General features: G+C 41.0%; 1 protein-coding gene across 1 annotated transcript in view; it reads left to right on the top strand.

Annotated features, from left to right (window-relative positions):
• The window catches only part of opn4a (opsin 4a (melanopsin)), a 78,709-nt gene that overhangs the window by 35,077 nt on the left and 26,593 nt on the right, over nucleotides 1-17,039 (top strand). The window contains 1 exon segment of the mRNA XM_037783337.1: nucleotides 12,295-12,437. Within this exon segment, the coding sequence (XP_037639265.1) occupies nucleotides 12,295-12,437 (143 nt within the window).

Here is a 17,039-nt window from a genome sequence, read left to right as displayed (position 1 = left end):
ATTATTCAAAGGTAGTTAACCCCCCCACTGTTAGAGCTGCAGTAACTCAAGATAAACTCAAATGTAGCTTATTTATAGCTAAAGAAGAATCAGTTTTTATCCACCAAGTACATACTGTGATGTCTTGAGAGGTCGGGAGCTTTTCTCTTGGAGCTTTAAAGGTATGGGTGCAGGAAATGAAGACAGACAGGCTTTGCTTTCCAACTTAGATTGTGTATTCAGTCTTCTCATAACAGGTCAACTTAATCCGTACAGTCAGCCGGTAAACGAAACAAAACGTATTCTAACAAAAACTGTCATTCAAGGTCTTCTCTGCAACACAACCAAAAAGACCTGCTTCTCTCTCTGTGCACCTCAAACTGTTTCCTCTACTTCACCTGCTCTGTTCCCCTTCACCACAGCTCCCTCACTGGGGCAATCAGCTCACTCAATTCAGCTGAGCAGCAATCTTTGTCCTGACTGCCCCGCTGACTATGGGTTCTGTAGTCTCTGAGTGGACGCCATGATGGGTTGTAGTCCTTGCTGCAGCCACCGGGAGGGAATGTATCTCCCCTCTGTGACACACCCTCTCATGACATCACAACACATACAAGGAATTTGATTCCGGTTTAATAAACCTGTAAGCCATTGTCAAACAGAGAACCTGACAACTGAGTACATCCTCCAGACAACACACTGAACCACAGGTGTTTATGTGTGGTTCATTTATAGTCCCATCATTTCAGCTTACTATAAAGTGAACAAAACTCTTTCCACTGTCATCACGACCAATGTTGGGGCCCCCCAGGGCTGCGTGAGTTCAGCTATGCTTTTCACCTTTTCACCTTTTCAACCAACCGATGACTGCCGTACAGATACACCAAATCAATACATTCTAAAGTATTCTGATGATACAGCCATAATATCTCTGTTAAGACAACCCTGGGCTGCACCAACATGGCTTGAATAAAATGGTCGAATGGAGTGACAGTAATGTTCTTAAGATTAACACAAAGAAAACGGAAGAAATTGTATTTGGTTCACCATCTGACTCTCATAAAGTTCCTATTGTTATTCATAACGAAAAAATCCTGCAGGTATTTTCATATAAATATTTGGGCGTAATGATAGATCATCTGTTATCTTGGAAAGACCACATTGAATTTGTCTGTAAAAAGACAAAACAAAGAATTTACTTTCTCCGCCGCCTCAGGTCTTTTGGGGCGAGTAAACAAATTCTTCTTTTGTTTTTTACTTCTGTGATCATGAGTGTTCTACAGTATTGTTATACTACATGGTACAAGAGTTTGTCCACTACTTTAAAGTCAAAACTGCTCCACCAAATGAAAATCTGCTCAAAGATTGTAGGTCAACCCCTTGAGAAATTCTATGAATCAGCCTATCATAATAACATGTTAAGGCTGGCTAACAAAATCGTCTCTGACCCCAACCGTGTTTTAAACCGTGAATATGAATTGTTACCATCAAATCGTATATGCAGGGTTCTGCGATTTAATAAGGTTAGACTGAAGCACTCTTTTGTACACCAGTCAATCCTAAAACTAAATATGGAGCCTAATCCCAGATCAAATGAACGTTGAAGGGCCGTGAATATCGTCTGCTGTGATTGTAATGTTTAAATGTATGTATCTTTGTTTCTTGTCTTTGTCCTTTCTGTGATGTTGCAAATGGAGCTGCTGTGATGCAAAACAAATTTCAGACCTGTCTGACAATAACGTATTATCGTATTATCGTATCGTATATCATGTGTGTCAATGCAAAGTATCAAATCCTCACATTTGAGAAGTTGAAACCATCAAAAATTTGGGAATTTTGCATTAAAAATGATTATTCAATCATCAAAATAGTTGCAAATGAATTTTCTGTCTATCGACTGATTGATTTATTGAGCACTTCCCTTGTAAGCATGAAGCATTAGGTGTGTTTAGCAGCTGATTTACAGTAGGGTTCATCAGGAACAATTCTTTAAGACAGTTTTCAGGTTGTTTCACAGATATTAATGAACTAATCAAAGATCATTCACATATATCAGTGTCTAACACTGTTCTCTGTGTGGGTTTTTTATTTCCAAAAATAATGATTCATGTGAAAACCTCAATAACTTTCACTGTAACTCATCACTGTGTGACCTAATATTAATGATGAATACTTAATAACTGTACATGTAGACGCTCATTAACTCATCACATGGGACTGTTGGATGTGATGAAAACGACCATAATGAGAAAAACGACCTTTCAGTAAAGTCACAGAGATAATTTACATGTGAAGCTGATCAGCTTCCAGTTCTCATTAGTACATCATTATCTCACGTCAACGTCCTGCCTGAGTGTCCAGAGTCCTGCAGACGGACGCAGGACAACAGGGGATTAATAGACGAGTTTCATAAACATCACACACATTTCAGTTAACTTAAGCTGCTCAGTGGAGAAAGTCTTTTTGTGTATTTCAGATATATTTTACTTGATAAAGATACCAAATACTTTGGTACAGAAATATCAGTATCTATTCGGACCCAAACTAACTAAGATGTATGGTTTCACAAGTTTGAAAGGGGACAAATGAGAAATGATAGTGTGTACAATGTGTATATTTTAAGTGAGTGAATCAAACTGAAACTGTAAAAGCGAGGGGTAGAGCTGACCCGAATGCTTCTATGATATGATGCTTTGACCGTTGCCATGGCAATCAACCTCCAAATCAGTATTCAAATGCTTAGTTTTTTTTTATATATGTATTAATAATGTATAAATCCCAAAATAGCCCATGATATAAGGAACAATAACACAACTAGGGCTGTCAAATGATTAAAATATTTATTCGCAATTGTCCATTTTCATTCACATATCTTGAGGTCAGAGAAAAAATGGCCATGCCAGTTTTTCCTCGTCAAAATTTTGCGTAAGTTTGGAGCTTTATTTAGCCTCCTTTGCAACAAGCTAGTATGACATGGTTGGTACCGATGTATTCCTTCATTTTTTATAGTTTCATATGATGCCGGTATCTTATCTCCAGCTTTAAAACGGAGCCCATTACAACCTGAAAAGCGCAAGTTGCGTTAACATGTTAACATTGACAGCCCTTCTTACAACATTATTCATTATTCAACAATAATTATTATTAGTTATTGTCAGACGGATATCATTGTTTGTTGTGTGGTGCATGTGGACACTGACAGAAGTACACGTCAGCCTGCTGCGCCGCTCCATGAAGCTTCGGATACCTTCGAATATTTCTCACTGAAGCTTCGAAGACCAAAAAACACAGCAGTTTGTGAAATAGTCACAAAATTGAATGTATTGATTAGTGACAAATCTGTGTATGAATTTCACCATTTTTTTGTGATGTCCAGCACAAAATCAATTTGTATGTAATCAACGTGATCACGAGATCACAGCGTATGGAGGCCCAGGAGACCGGCGTTGAAGTTGATTTATTTGTCACGTAACTTCCATACTTAAGTTACAGTACTTCCAGTTATTTTAATCCAAACCACGATCTTTTCCTACTACGAAGTTTCATTTTGAAAAAGATTAGAGCAGAAATTGACACAAGCGTCGTTGTGCTGAGCGTCACAAAAACAAAGGGAAATTTGTGTCTATGTACACAAATCAAATAGATTAAATTTTGTGACTATTTCACAAACTGCTGTGAGACTGTGTTGTCAAGACAGCCCTAGCAGGATGGGCATGTTCCCCGGTGCCAATTTCATTCAACGTCTGACGCTGCGAGGTCACATGGTTGTTCACCTGTTAGAGAGTCCAACAAAAGAGAAACTTTGCCGGCTTTGTATCATTGCAATCTGGTATGTGCAAATGGACGCTGAACGTCTTCCCTCTGTGTTTCCTGCATTTTGTTTCATTCGACGGTGGGTGAGCTGGGAGCTCCGGGCGGCGGTAACACGGAGGGAACGTTGTTCATTTGCACATATCACCCACATCGCAATGATACAAAGCCGGTAGGGAATCGGAAAAGTTTCTCTTTAAGGATTCACGTGATGGCCTGAGGTGAACCAGGATGTCCCAGTGACAGCCCACATGCATCAGTCAGCATCATTCTGGCTACAGTGTTTCCCTCAGTGCTGAAACGTCCTTGAATGTGACTGCATCACCGATCTCTTTATGAATCCACATTACCAGACAGAATACATCAGGTCAACAGGGTCGCTTCCACTGACTAAGGATGACTAAACAGTAGTATGGACCTTTTCGGACGTACAGAGCAGTAATTTTCATCGTCACTTCCTGAGCGCCTCCTTGCCGGTTGGAGACATGTAACCATGGTAACCCGTGGCAACCTTGTGAGAATCCAAAAAATGAATGAATTAATAAGATATATATATATATTATGCCTTGCAAAGTGAAATCTTATACATACACTTAAACTGTTTTTGACGTTACAAAGCTGTCCGTCAATGTCTGTTATGAATGTTGTCGTCACTATCGCATTGCATTGTGGCATATTTATGCCACCGCAGTGTCCTGAGTTGCATACTGTAATATTTCACTGGAAATAGTATGCAATTCATGTAGGGATGTCAGGATACCAGAAATCTAGTAGTCGATACCAACAGCAGTGAATTTCCACGATTCTCGATACCAATTCGATACCACGGTAAAAAAAACAGACAACAACAACAATAACTCCCCTGTACTGTAATTCAATACATACTCTTTTATTAAAAACATTTGAACATTACAAAAAACAGAGGCATGTAGCCTTTAAGTAACAAATAAAAATAATTGACCCATTTAGTTCATTTTGGCGTATCAGCAGCATGTTATTAATCGATAGTCAGACGACGGACGCTACATACTGACCGTGAACGCATCTGGTCCGTCAGCTCAGAGTAGTAGGAGTAGGAGCAGAGGATTTGTTGTTGAAGTGAAAAGCAAACGCACCTATTTGGCAATATTTCACGTTTAATGTCAATGCTATAAGGGAACCATAACGTTAATGAGGTAATCGCCGCGAGGTGGATGGAGCCGTCACAGCCGGTGTGCATGGAGCAGCGGCGCCAGGTAGATCCCCGCAGCGGAGCCCCGCAGCAAAAGCTCTACCGGAGAGGCCAGACACACCGCCACCCGACAGTAAAGATCAGAGTCAGCGCTCAGCACAAGTTTATTAGCCGGTGGGAAAATTTTCCTCAAAGTCACATCACTACCAATGACCATTACAGGCATCGTACGGTACCTTCAGTACTGTAGAAAGTACCGTCACGTTTTTAAAATTTTGGCATCAACTTGGTGCCAAAGAATCGGTTCTTGTGACATCCCTAAATTCCTGTTATATTGGTTTCATACTAAGGTTTCGGACTTACTAAAAATATCTCACATACTGTTTTAGCGCACTAAATAGCATGATAGTGTGGAATGTTGAACGCAACATTAGATTTACAGGACTTGAAATGAGAAAAAGCCTGAACTAAAACCTAGAACATACTGCAGCAGTTTAAAAGACTCATTGGCCCTGTTTTACATTTAGTAAGTGAGGAGCAGAGGGAAGAAGGGAAACATGGAGAAATATGGAAGTTTTTATTGCACTTTATTAGTTGTAACCCACAGAAGACATTCCACAAATGTGTACCATGATTTCCAAATATGTCACTATCCACAAACATGTATTTTTGTATTTGTGTTGTGTAAAGTCACATCCACAAAAATACAGGGCAATTTGCAAATACACACTGTTTAAATACGTATTTTAAGTTTAGTTTAGTTTACATGTAAAGTGATGTATATGCATTTGTGCATCTATTTCTACACATTGAATTATATTTGCGCATTTGCAGATCGCTTCCTCTGGATTTATGGGCCACATGACATTTGTAACCTTCCTCCTGTTTTTTTACGGAATTTTGTCCGATTCGTACCACAGCAGATCTGTAGATAAGAGTTGTAATCCACAGAAGACAATTCACAAATATATACTATGATCTGCAAATATTTCACTATCCACAAATGTATTTTTGTATCTGTGTTGTGTAAAGTCACATCCACAAAAATACAGGGTGATTTGCAAATACACAAAACTTACTCTGTAAATACGTATTTTAATTCCATATAAAAATGTTATAGGTTTACATGTAAAGTGATATATAAGCATTTATGCATCCATTTCTACACGTAGAATGATATTTGCGCATTTGCAGATCGCTTCCTGTGCATTTAGGGGCCATGTGACATTTGCAACTCCCCTCCTGTTTGTTTACGTAATTTTGTCCAATTAGTACCGCAAAGATCTGTAGAAACAATCTGTAAGTAAGAGGTGCATTTACTAGCTCCACCAGGAGGGGGCGACATTCCCTCACATGAGCTGACGGAACTACAGTCTAAAGCTATAGAAGTAGAGTCTAAGGAGACAACCAACAGCCTGGCTTCTGGAGGTGAAAGACGACGTGGAATATCTTTATTTAACGCGAGCCAGCGTCAGTGACTAAATCAGTTTGATTGCATTGTTTTCTATTAGAATGAACTAACTGGCCGCGAGAGACGAAGTGCTGCACTGCGCAGTGTGCGTGTTTTGTCAGACTTTCCTATTTCTATTTATTCCTTATTCCAAAAGATTAAGTAAATAAAAAGACAAATCTATCTTCTTATCTTGTTTACTTAGAGCCTAATAACATCGGACGCTCTGTCTCCACACCGTTAAATATGCACTTATGTTACGCCATGTACACAAACCACGTAGCTACCAGCTGTGCGGTCAAATGCGTATATATCACTTTACATGTAAACCTTAAAATACGTATTTACAGAGTAAGTTATGCGTATTTGCAAATCGCCCTGTATTTTCGTGGATGTAACTTTACACAACACAAATACAAAAATACATGTTTGTGGATAGTGAAATATTTGGAAATAATGGTACACATTTGTTGAATGTCTTCTGTGGATTACAACTAATAAAGTCCAATAAAAACTTCAATAGAGAAAGCATCGGGGATGCAAGGGTGGAGGTTGGAAGATCAGACTGCTCCTCCCAGAGTCAAAGGCAGCAGTGGTAGGCGAAGCTGAGATACTGGATTCTTTGTGACAGGCCACGCTGCTCTCGCCGTGCCGGAGATAATGTGGTGACAGCAGAAAACACTCGCTGCTGACGAGATGGAAAACATTTTGATAATGAAGGTTTGCTCAAAGACTGGAGGAACATTTCTGATTAATGTGTAAATATGCACATGTGTGTGTTTTTAATGAATATGGCTTGATGTTTTTTTCCTGCCCAGCATCTCACAGCACTCACAACTCTGGGAGTGTCAGTGCCATGCTGCACTTTACAATAATCCTCCTTCAGTTTAATGGCCTACTTTTGTCTCCGCTAAAACACTAGATGACATTTTGGATTTATTCACCAGATATAGAAGTAGAGGCTGAAGTAATCCCACATCCCAGAGGAGGAGACGTAACTTCACTGCTGATTGGCTGCTAAATGCTCCGATATGTTCACCAGCTATAGTCTCTAAGGGCCCTTCTCAAACCGGACTCCTCCCCACTGCCACTCCGTGACGGATTGAACTCCGTTTGTAGTCACTCTCAGAGCTGAATTCTTTAAGGTGTAGAGTATAAATCCAGCGGCAAGCTTTGGGACGAACTTCCCTCTCTCCGATCGAAACTGTCATAATGTTTCATAACCCGGGTTTCATATCAAGCGGAGTGGATGTGCAAAGGTTCACAGTATTAAGAATAAAACGAATATGCAATATAGCCTACAGAGAAACTAAAAATAAGAAATAAAACTTACTCCCATGCTTCTTTGGTGGCATTTCTTCTTTTTTCTAAACATCTTCTCATTTTTACTCTGATGTTTATGTGTGTGGTTTTTGCAACAGTCCCTGTAAATATACAACAATATACAATCAAATGAAGATGTCTACCGTTTTCTAGATTTGACATTTGATCCTAAATACAACGTAACCTTAAGTTGTTAACGTCTGTATGACAATATTAAATGTCTGTCTTAGTTTGAGCAGTTCACTTTTTTACGAGTAGTTTCAAGCAACTACATTTGTACGGCGCGTGTTCTATGACAAACAACGCTGTTGAATGTGGCCAGTAAGTCGGCATGGATCGCTGTTGGAGGGTTTTATAACCCACTTTCACTCCCTGCTAATTGGTTTGGGTTGGTACTTAATATGGTGGACCCTCCACGTGAACGTGGGTGTAGCTGAAACTCTTGATAAAGCTCTGTAAAGCCTAGTGGAACTGCTGATTCAGCTGATCATTCACTACCAGAGACACCTTAAGACTAGGGCTGTCAAAGTGAACGCGATAATAACGCGTTAACACAAATTCCTTTTAACACCAATAATTTCTTTAACGCATTAACGCAATCGATATTTTGGAGGTTGCAGCTGGCTCACTTTTAAAGCTAAAGTGAAGATACTGGTATCATGAAACTAGAAAACCTAATAACTCCATTGGTACCAACCATGTCACAGTAGCTTGTCGCGAAGGAGCCTAAATAACGCTCCAAACTCACACTAAATCTTGGTGAGGAAAAACTGCCATGGCCATTTTCAAAGGGGTCCCTTGACCTCTGACCTCCAGATCAGTGAATGTAAATGGGTTCTATGGGTACCCACGAGTCTCCCCTTTACAGACATGCCAACTTTATGATAATCACATGCAGTTTAGGGCAAGTCATAGTCAAGTCAGCACACTGACACACTGACAGCTGTTGTTGCCTGTTGGGCTGCAGTTTGCCACAATATCTGGACAATATTTGTCATTGTTTTGTGTTGTTAATTTATTTCCAATAATAAATATATACATACATTTACATAAAGCAGCATATTCGCCCACTCTCATGTTGGTAAGAGTATTAAATACTTGACAAATCTCCCTTTAATGTACATTTTGAACAGATAAAAAAATTGTGATTTATCGCAATAACTGTGGACAAACATGCGATTAATCACGATTATATATTTGAATGGATTGACTGCCCTACTTTAGACCAAAAAAAACAAGTCTCTGATAAACTTAACTTCTTGTTTGGAAGTACAAAACGTTACGTTCACTCTGATCCACCGCTCCTGATCAAGACTTCTAAAAAACAGAAATCTCTGGATTTTCAAGCACTTTTTGAATATGTGAAAGGGACATGTTGTCTCGTCACATGTGCAGAAGCAAATGATTGTAGCTCCAACAGTTCACACTGAATCAAAGTGATGTGTGAGTTTTAGTTCAATGATTGTCGCTGTGAGGCTGCAGTCAGTCAGATGCTGGTGTGTCCTTGAGCCCACATGTTTGTTTGTTTGTTAGTTTCCTGCTGCATCAGCCGTCTGCTGTCACAACGTGTCTGACTCCATCACTGTCACTGCGTCCTTCACAGCTTCCTCTTCTTTCTTTAATGCTGACTCTTTGTTCTGAGCTGTGAGCGCAAAAAACAACTTAATGCACATTAAAACCAGCACACACTGGATGTGACTTCTGGTTTCACAGGTCACTGCAGCATAAACATCATGCTCGAGTGTACTCATGTCTGATTGGCTGGATGGTGTGTGTGTGTGTGTGTGTGTGTGTGTGTGTGTGTGTGTGTGTGTGTGAGTGCGTGCGTGCGTGCGTGCATGTGTGCGTGTTATACTGTTTTAGTGGTTTGGCACCGGTTTAATCACACATTTCTGTAACCATAGCAACATGCTGAAACCGAATAGTGACCGGGCCTGCCGGCGGGCCGTCGGAATGTTAAGGGGTTACATTTTTTAATTTATTTATTTTTCAACATTTATTTGGTTCCTTGTTGTGCATCTCAAGCTTTTACCTGTACTGCCCAGCAGCGGCTCGGAGCAGATTTAATCGGGTCGGGTCCAGAATTGATGTAGAATCATATGCAGGTAACCGGTTTGCAAAACTGGAAACATGCAGGACAGAATTTGTTGAAGCAATTTTAATAGCATCTCCTATTTCTTTGCTTTGTATAATGTGAAAATTGTGCGAGTGAATGTGTGGCTGATGATGTTTTTATTTTTGAATATCACACTGGAAACATTCCATGGATAATATGGTATGGCAAATGGTTGGGCACTTATCCAATGATCATGTTATAACTAAAAAAACAACATTATTATTATATATTAATATTAATTTATTTTTATTTTTATCCTGTCAATCAGTCAGTATAATAATGTGAATATATGAAAATGTGTTTTCAAACTAAACTGCAAGTGATTAATAATACTGGTGCAGGAGTATGAGGGACAGGTAGGGTGGGAGTCCACTGGTATGCCAGGGTCCATAGAACTTTTACATATTTTTATTAAAACTCCAGCGTGCTTCGCAGCCAAATTAAACAGGCTGCTGCTCCGACTGACCTCCGTCTCCGTTAAGCTGTGCCTGATATTTCTGCTGGCGGCGGAGTAATTTATGCCGTTAACGTGGCAACAGGGAGACGGGATGAAGAGGTCTGAGACATCACAGAGAGACAGAGCTCAGAGTTAATTAGAAACAGTGATGTACAGAACTTGTGCAGATATTAGTCTTTCAAAAAGAATTAAGGCTGGTAGCTGGTGATTAGGGAGGTCTGTGGATGTGATGATAATGTCATCGATATGAAGGACTTTTTAATCTCTCCTCATGCTTTCATGTCACTCCTGCAAATGCCTTAAAACAATGATCAGTCCTCCAGGCGGCAGGAGGTTTTTTTCTTCTGAAAGACAAAAAATAAGAGAAAATTGACTACTGACAATGGATTATTAATCCATCCATCCATCCATTATCTATTCAGGGTTGTGGAGTGGGGGGGCTGGAGCCGATCCCAGTTGACATTGGGCGAAGGCGGGGTACACCATGGACAGGTCTCCAGACTATACATGGAGCATTAAAGTGCTGATAATTCTTTAAAGGGACTATTTGTAACTTTCAGAATTGCTTGTTAACAGCGAAACCTGTGGCCGTGAAATCAACGAAAGTCAGCGTCGGGCTCGCGCTTGCTCGCTCTAAATATACCTGAACGAGCATCGCTCAAAACAGTGAGGCGACACACGTCAGCCAGAAGCACAATATCACTCTATATTTCAGCTGCTTGGCAGTAATGTTAGCTGACCAGACCAAGGTCTCTCCATGAATCACTGCTGATCCTAGTGTTGGCTTTTCCTGCCTCACCCTCCTGCGCCCGCACGGGGACACCAGCAACCGGAGCCTCTCCTCCGCTGCCTGCTTGCATTCACTGACGCAGCGCGCACCAACAGAGGTTTTCCGTGTCTTGTGAAGTGACGAGGCTCCGCAGAGGGAAACGTGAACCGTGACACCGGCACCCGGTGTCTCCCTGCGGGCGCAGGAGGGAGACGGTAACGTTTCTCTCTGGAGCAGCTGCAGCAGTTATTTCTGCCCAAACGTCCACTGTACATTCACTAGATATTCTCAGAGCGCGCATGTGTGCCGACCCGCTACATTTATACGCTTACAAAGTCCCTTTAAAGAACAGCAGAATAAGCTCAAACATGGCGTGTGTAACTGTGGCTTACCTTCTCTTAGGTCTTGGTCAGAGATTTATCTTATAATACAGAGGTCTTGTCCATACATATTTTTAACAATAATTATTATAATCATTTTGAAAACAAATATTTCTTTCTACTTTTTGGGCTCTCATCCACAAACAGATGTTGAGGTCACTGAAAACAGAGCAAGTGACTCCAGGTTCAGTGTTTCTGTGTGGAGGTAAAACGGAGCGATGGGGAATTATGACATTTGTTTACGTGATGTAACTTGTGCCGGAAAGGTATTAAAGGAACAGTGTGTTGGACCTGGCCGTATCTAGCAGTGAGGTTGCAGATTACAACTTCTCCCGTGTACCAAGCGTGTAGGTGAGCTATGGTGGCCGACGCCAAAATGTGAATGTCCCTCTCTCTAGAGCCAGTTGTTGTAAGAGTAGAGAGCTTAGAGTGTGTGTGTATACGTGGGAAGTGAGTAGGGATGGGTATCGTTAGGTTTTTAACGGTACTACTCTAACCGATACTGCTTATCGATCTGGTGCTTTAACGGAACTCTTGACGGGTGTTTTTGTTGCGTTTTAAGAGAAAAATTTAAACAAATTAATAATAGAATTCAAATTGCTTTATTTTGTCAAATACTGTGTATAAATAAAATAAAACAAACATTGGAGTAGCAACTGCAACAGTATTGTTCTGAACGAATCACTTATAATGTGATCATTAAAATGTAAAATAAATAAAATTAAAAAAATTTCATTGCTTAAACTGCAGAAACAGAGCGTAATCCACCATGAATGAGATCTGTACGAATGTTTTCAACCTGCAGCGTCATCACATTTTTCCTTTCCTGTTTGGTCCTCCAGGTGGCGATGGCACCCGAGTCCCCGCACCCATACCCAACAGTGGACGTGCCCGACCACGCCCACTACACCATCGGCTCCGTCATCCTGGTCATCGGCATCACCGGCATGATCGGCAACTTCCTGGTCATATATGCCTTCAGCAGGTAGGACGACTTCCTGCGCCGCAATATGGTCGCGGTCTTCCTCTGATCCTCGCGCTGCCTTCGGAAGACAACAGAAAATTGGAAACAATTTCCTAGACGTACTGAAACACACTAAAACATAAGCTGTGAATTCAATTAAATTTTAATACAAAATGTTCATGCAATTTACAAAAATGTGATTGATAATGCAGTCAATGATTGTTTACTATTAATTGTAAGGTTGAACATAGGAAACATTTGTTTTAACAAAAACGCCGTTTAGCATCTAACCAGAAGTGCAAAAAGAAGTAAAGTGCAGCAGAGTAATGTTCAGAATAAAATATGGAACCAATAGAATGTGGAAGGTATGGGGTATGAATACACTAGATATATACTATATGAGCAGTATTAACATAGTAGGCATTGCAGGTATAAGCATAAGTATTAGGGCTGTCAATTGACTAAAATATTTAATCGCAATTAAGATAAAATAAGATAAGATAAGATGAACCTTTATTAATCCCCGGAGGGAAATTCAGGTGTCAAAGCAGCAACATCAACAAACAGAGTGAATCACAGGAGAGGTAAAGGTATACAAAAATTATAAAGACAATAATAGAGATATAAAAGATACAGAGTGAATGGGTGAACATAGTGTGTACAGTCCGTCAATAGATAAATGTAATATGTACATAAGTGCAGTCAGCAATAAAGAGGTAAATAGGATGTATAATGTAAAGTGAGTGTAAAGTGCGCCAGTGGTTAGTTGGAATTAATCGCATGATTGTCCATAGTCAATCACAAATTAATCACAAATTCTTTCATCTGTTCAAAACGTACCTTAAAGGGAGATTTGTCAAGTATTTAATACTCTTATCAACATGGGAGTGGGCAAATATGCTGCTTTATGTAAATGTATATGTATATTTATTATTGTAAATCAATTAACAACACAAAATAATAACAGATATTGATCCAGAAACCCTCACAGGTACTGCATTTAGCATAAAACAATATGCTCAAATCATAACATGGCAAACTGCAGCCCAACAGGCAACAACAGCTGTCAGTGTGTCAGTGTGCTGACTTGACTATGACTTGCCCTAAACTGCATGTGATTATCATAAAGTGGGCATGTCTGTAAAGGGGAGACTCGTGGGTACCCATAGAACCCATTTACATTCACATATCTGGAGGTCAGAGGTCAAGGGAGCCCTTTGAAAATGGACATGCCAATTTTTCCGCGCCAAAATTTTGCATAAGTTTGGAGCGTTATATAACCTCCTTCCTAGCATAGCATGACATGGTTGCAAGTATCATATGATGCCAGTATCTTCACTCTAGCTTTAAAACTGAAACCTCTGAGAGACTGAACAGGGGCCGGCCCCGATGGCAGCCCATCGGATTTTTAAGAGATAAATTAAAAATCGCAAGTTGCATTAATGCGTTAAAGAAATTAGTGGTGTTAAAACAAGTTTGCGTTAACGCGTTATTATCCCGTTAATTTTGACAGCCGTAATAAGTATAAGATATATTTTTTCAGGTGTAAGTACAAGTAATGCTAATAGTATATAGAGTATGGACAGTAGTATAATGTATGGGTATTAGGGATGCTAATTTTGAAAAAATGTCTTCCGATAACCGACCCTCGTTAACTGATTATGTGTACCAGCTGCAGGAGCACAACAGATGTTGGTTGACGGGAGTCTCCAGTTCACCGTCCGGGAGCGTTAACTTAGCAGCTACGATGCTGCGTGTAGTGTCGCGGACATGCAGCCACTTTCCCAGTAAAAGTCTCCACCGCACATTTAGTTTAGTTTAGCAGGTTGTCAGCTGTGTGTCTGCCCGGCGGAACTTTAGTGAGTGTCCAACAAACAGTGTGTGTATTTGTGCTACGTTAGCAGCTCTAGCATTGCCGGAGGCTTCTTGCTCGCCGCCGCACACGTAGTCTGATTAACTTTAGTGAGTTTCCAACAGACCATGTGTGTGTGTGTTGGTGGTGAGTGTGAGGTTGTTGGTGGTGTTCTAGCTGTGAACGTAGGTGTAGCAGTGTGTGGACAGTTTATTAGTCGGTGAATAAATGCTACGAAACTACAACTCCTACAACCGGAGCCGACTTCCTGTATCCTGCAACTCCAGCTCCGCCTTTTAAGGTGGGCTGTTAAGGTGGACCAGCTTTTCTCCTTAAAGAGATGAGCCGCTCCTCTGAGCCGCTCAGCTTTTGAGTTAATTATTAACATTTCTTTTAACCGTTTTAACAGATAGCGCTAATCGGTTAAAATGCTTAATGTCGGTTAACGGTTAAACGGTTCATTATGGACATCCCTAATGGGTATGTGAGAGTGTGTATAGTGCATGTGCAGTAGTTTGGCCGTGTTGGCTGAGTGATCCATCAGTGTTTTATTCTTGTATATTCTAAACAGTAAGCGTACAATATAATACATCCTTGTGATGTAAAGTGATGATTCTTCAGTAGTTTCTCTGCAATCCCATGAGATGTTTTAAAATGCTGTTTTGTTCTTTGAGAGGCTGACAGTCAGTCTGCACAAACTGAGAGGATTGTGTTTTATTCCTTCTTGGTGTGGAAATAAAAGCAATAATGAGCCACAGAGTCTTTGAAGGACTAACAGATTGTGTGTGTTTGAGGTGGAAATAATTGGACAGAGTTTTTGTTTGTCCCCTGAAAGCTTCGCCTGTGGAGGAAACACTGGTGTGGGTGTCTTTTAAAGCTGCAGAGGTTTTCAGACTGAGGACGGTTTAATCTCCAGCACGTCTGTGTCCGTCTGTAATGAGCCACGGCTGCCTGGCTTTTATCGACCACACACGCTCACGTCTTTTATCTTCCAGCACTGCACAGAAAGTGTCTTTCTTAAGAAACACAGAGTTCTCTGGAGTCTTTTGAAGAACACTGAACACTTAAGATGACTTCAACCCACTTATTGATTGGACCATTTATGGGACAGGTATCGATCGGTCATTAAAATCAGGCCTCTGTGTCCATGATGTGTGCTTCATTGATTAAATGATAATTTTAGAACCGAAGCAGCACTAAGTGATCTTTCCATGCGGGCTCTTGCTCATCCTCTGAAACAGACCTCATGAACCTCAGAGCGTCCCATCACCTCCGCCATTTTGGACTGAAAGCGACTACCAGATGCCAGTAAAACGTCCGCCTACAAAGTGCTGTACAAAAGTAACACAAAATGATTTCTATTCTACTGTCATATTTAATGTCTCTACCATCTGTACTGTGTTGAACAGTACAAATATTATAAATATGCATACACTTCCGGTTGTAGATGTAGGGAAAGGACGCATGTGAGAAGGCTCCCAGTCTACCGTACTACTTTTTTGCTTTACCAAGCCTTTACCTCGCAATTTTAACAAAAACGCTTTAGTTCCTTTTAAGTCAGTGTCTTCACCGAAAAATGAGCAACTCTAAAAGCTCCAAACCTGCTAGCAGCGCGCAAACTCTAGCTACACATGCCGCAACGAGCGCAGCAGCGAGGCTAGCACCATTTGCGGCTCACAACGCTCCGACTATACCCGAAGAGAGCACAACTACTGAGCATATGGAGCTACTGACCGCAGAATTTGCAAAGCAGAGGACCTCACTTAGGGAAGATGTTTCTTTCCTGATTCAAGACTCCATTAAACCGCTACAAGCCTCGCTAGACTCACCACAGACAACAATGAACTCTTTCCAAAGCAGCCTTACCTCCGTGGAGTCTGTAGCCGGCGACAACTTTGAACGCCTAACGGCATCGGAGTCCACCATCCGAACGCTCCAAACCCAAAACCAAGCACTATTGGACTGACTTGAGGACCTGGATAACCGGTCTCGGAGAGCCAATCTCCGTATGCTGAACATTCCCGAGGGTAGTGAGGACGGTAAAAACCCGCTGGAGTTCATGTCGGAGGTACTGTGGCAGGTGATGGGTCGCGATGTTTTCCCAGCGCCACCTGAACTGGAGAGAGCCCACCGGACCCCGACCTTCAGATCCGGCCTAGGAAAACCTCCTCACCCGTTCCTGGTTTGCTTTTCTAAGTTCCAACAGAAGGAGGCTGCGTTGCGCTGGGCCAGGAACCACGAGCAGAAGTACCAAGGCGTCGTTATAAGAATCTATCAAGACCTCAGCGCAGCACTCGCTAAAAGGCGAGCTGCATTTAACGATATAAAACAAGCCTTGTACCAAAAGAACGTACGGTTCCTCCAGCTATATGCCGCCCGGCTGCACGTGATGTACAGGAACGACGTGCTCACCTTCAACTCATCTGATGAAGCTCAGAAGTTTTACGATCAGAAGATCTGCAAAGAGTAGAGCAGCCCTAGGCATCAAGGTATGGATACTCTCATTGATGTTATTGCTGGGCTAAGTTATAAACATTTATCCATAGTTTATTATTATTATTTATTGTCTACTTTAAAAAATAGTGTTATTATTACTATTGCTGTCATATGTGTTATACATATATTGACGTCAACTGGCTCACAGATACTCCTTTGGTTTTCTCCTTTTCTTGAGTGTAACATGCGTTTAAGCATTTCCTATATTCTAAATCACTGGGAGCCTTCTTGGATTAAGAGGCTGTACTACCAGAAGTCGTTTGTTTATAGTGTTT

The sequence above is a fragment of the Sebastes umbrosus genome, chromosome 10 (genome assembly GCF_015220745.1).
Source record: "Sebastes umbrosus isolate fSebUmb1 chromosome 10, fSebUmb1.pri, whole genome shotgun sequence".
In the NCBI taxonomy this organism is placed as follows: Eukaryota; Metazoa; Chordata; class Actinopteri; order Perciformes; family Sebastidae; genus Sebastes; species Sebastes umbrosus.
Note: the sequence above shows the minus strand (reverse complement) of the source record. Positions and strands in the feature narration are given on the sequence as shown.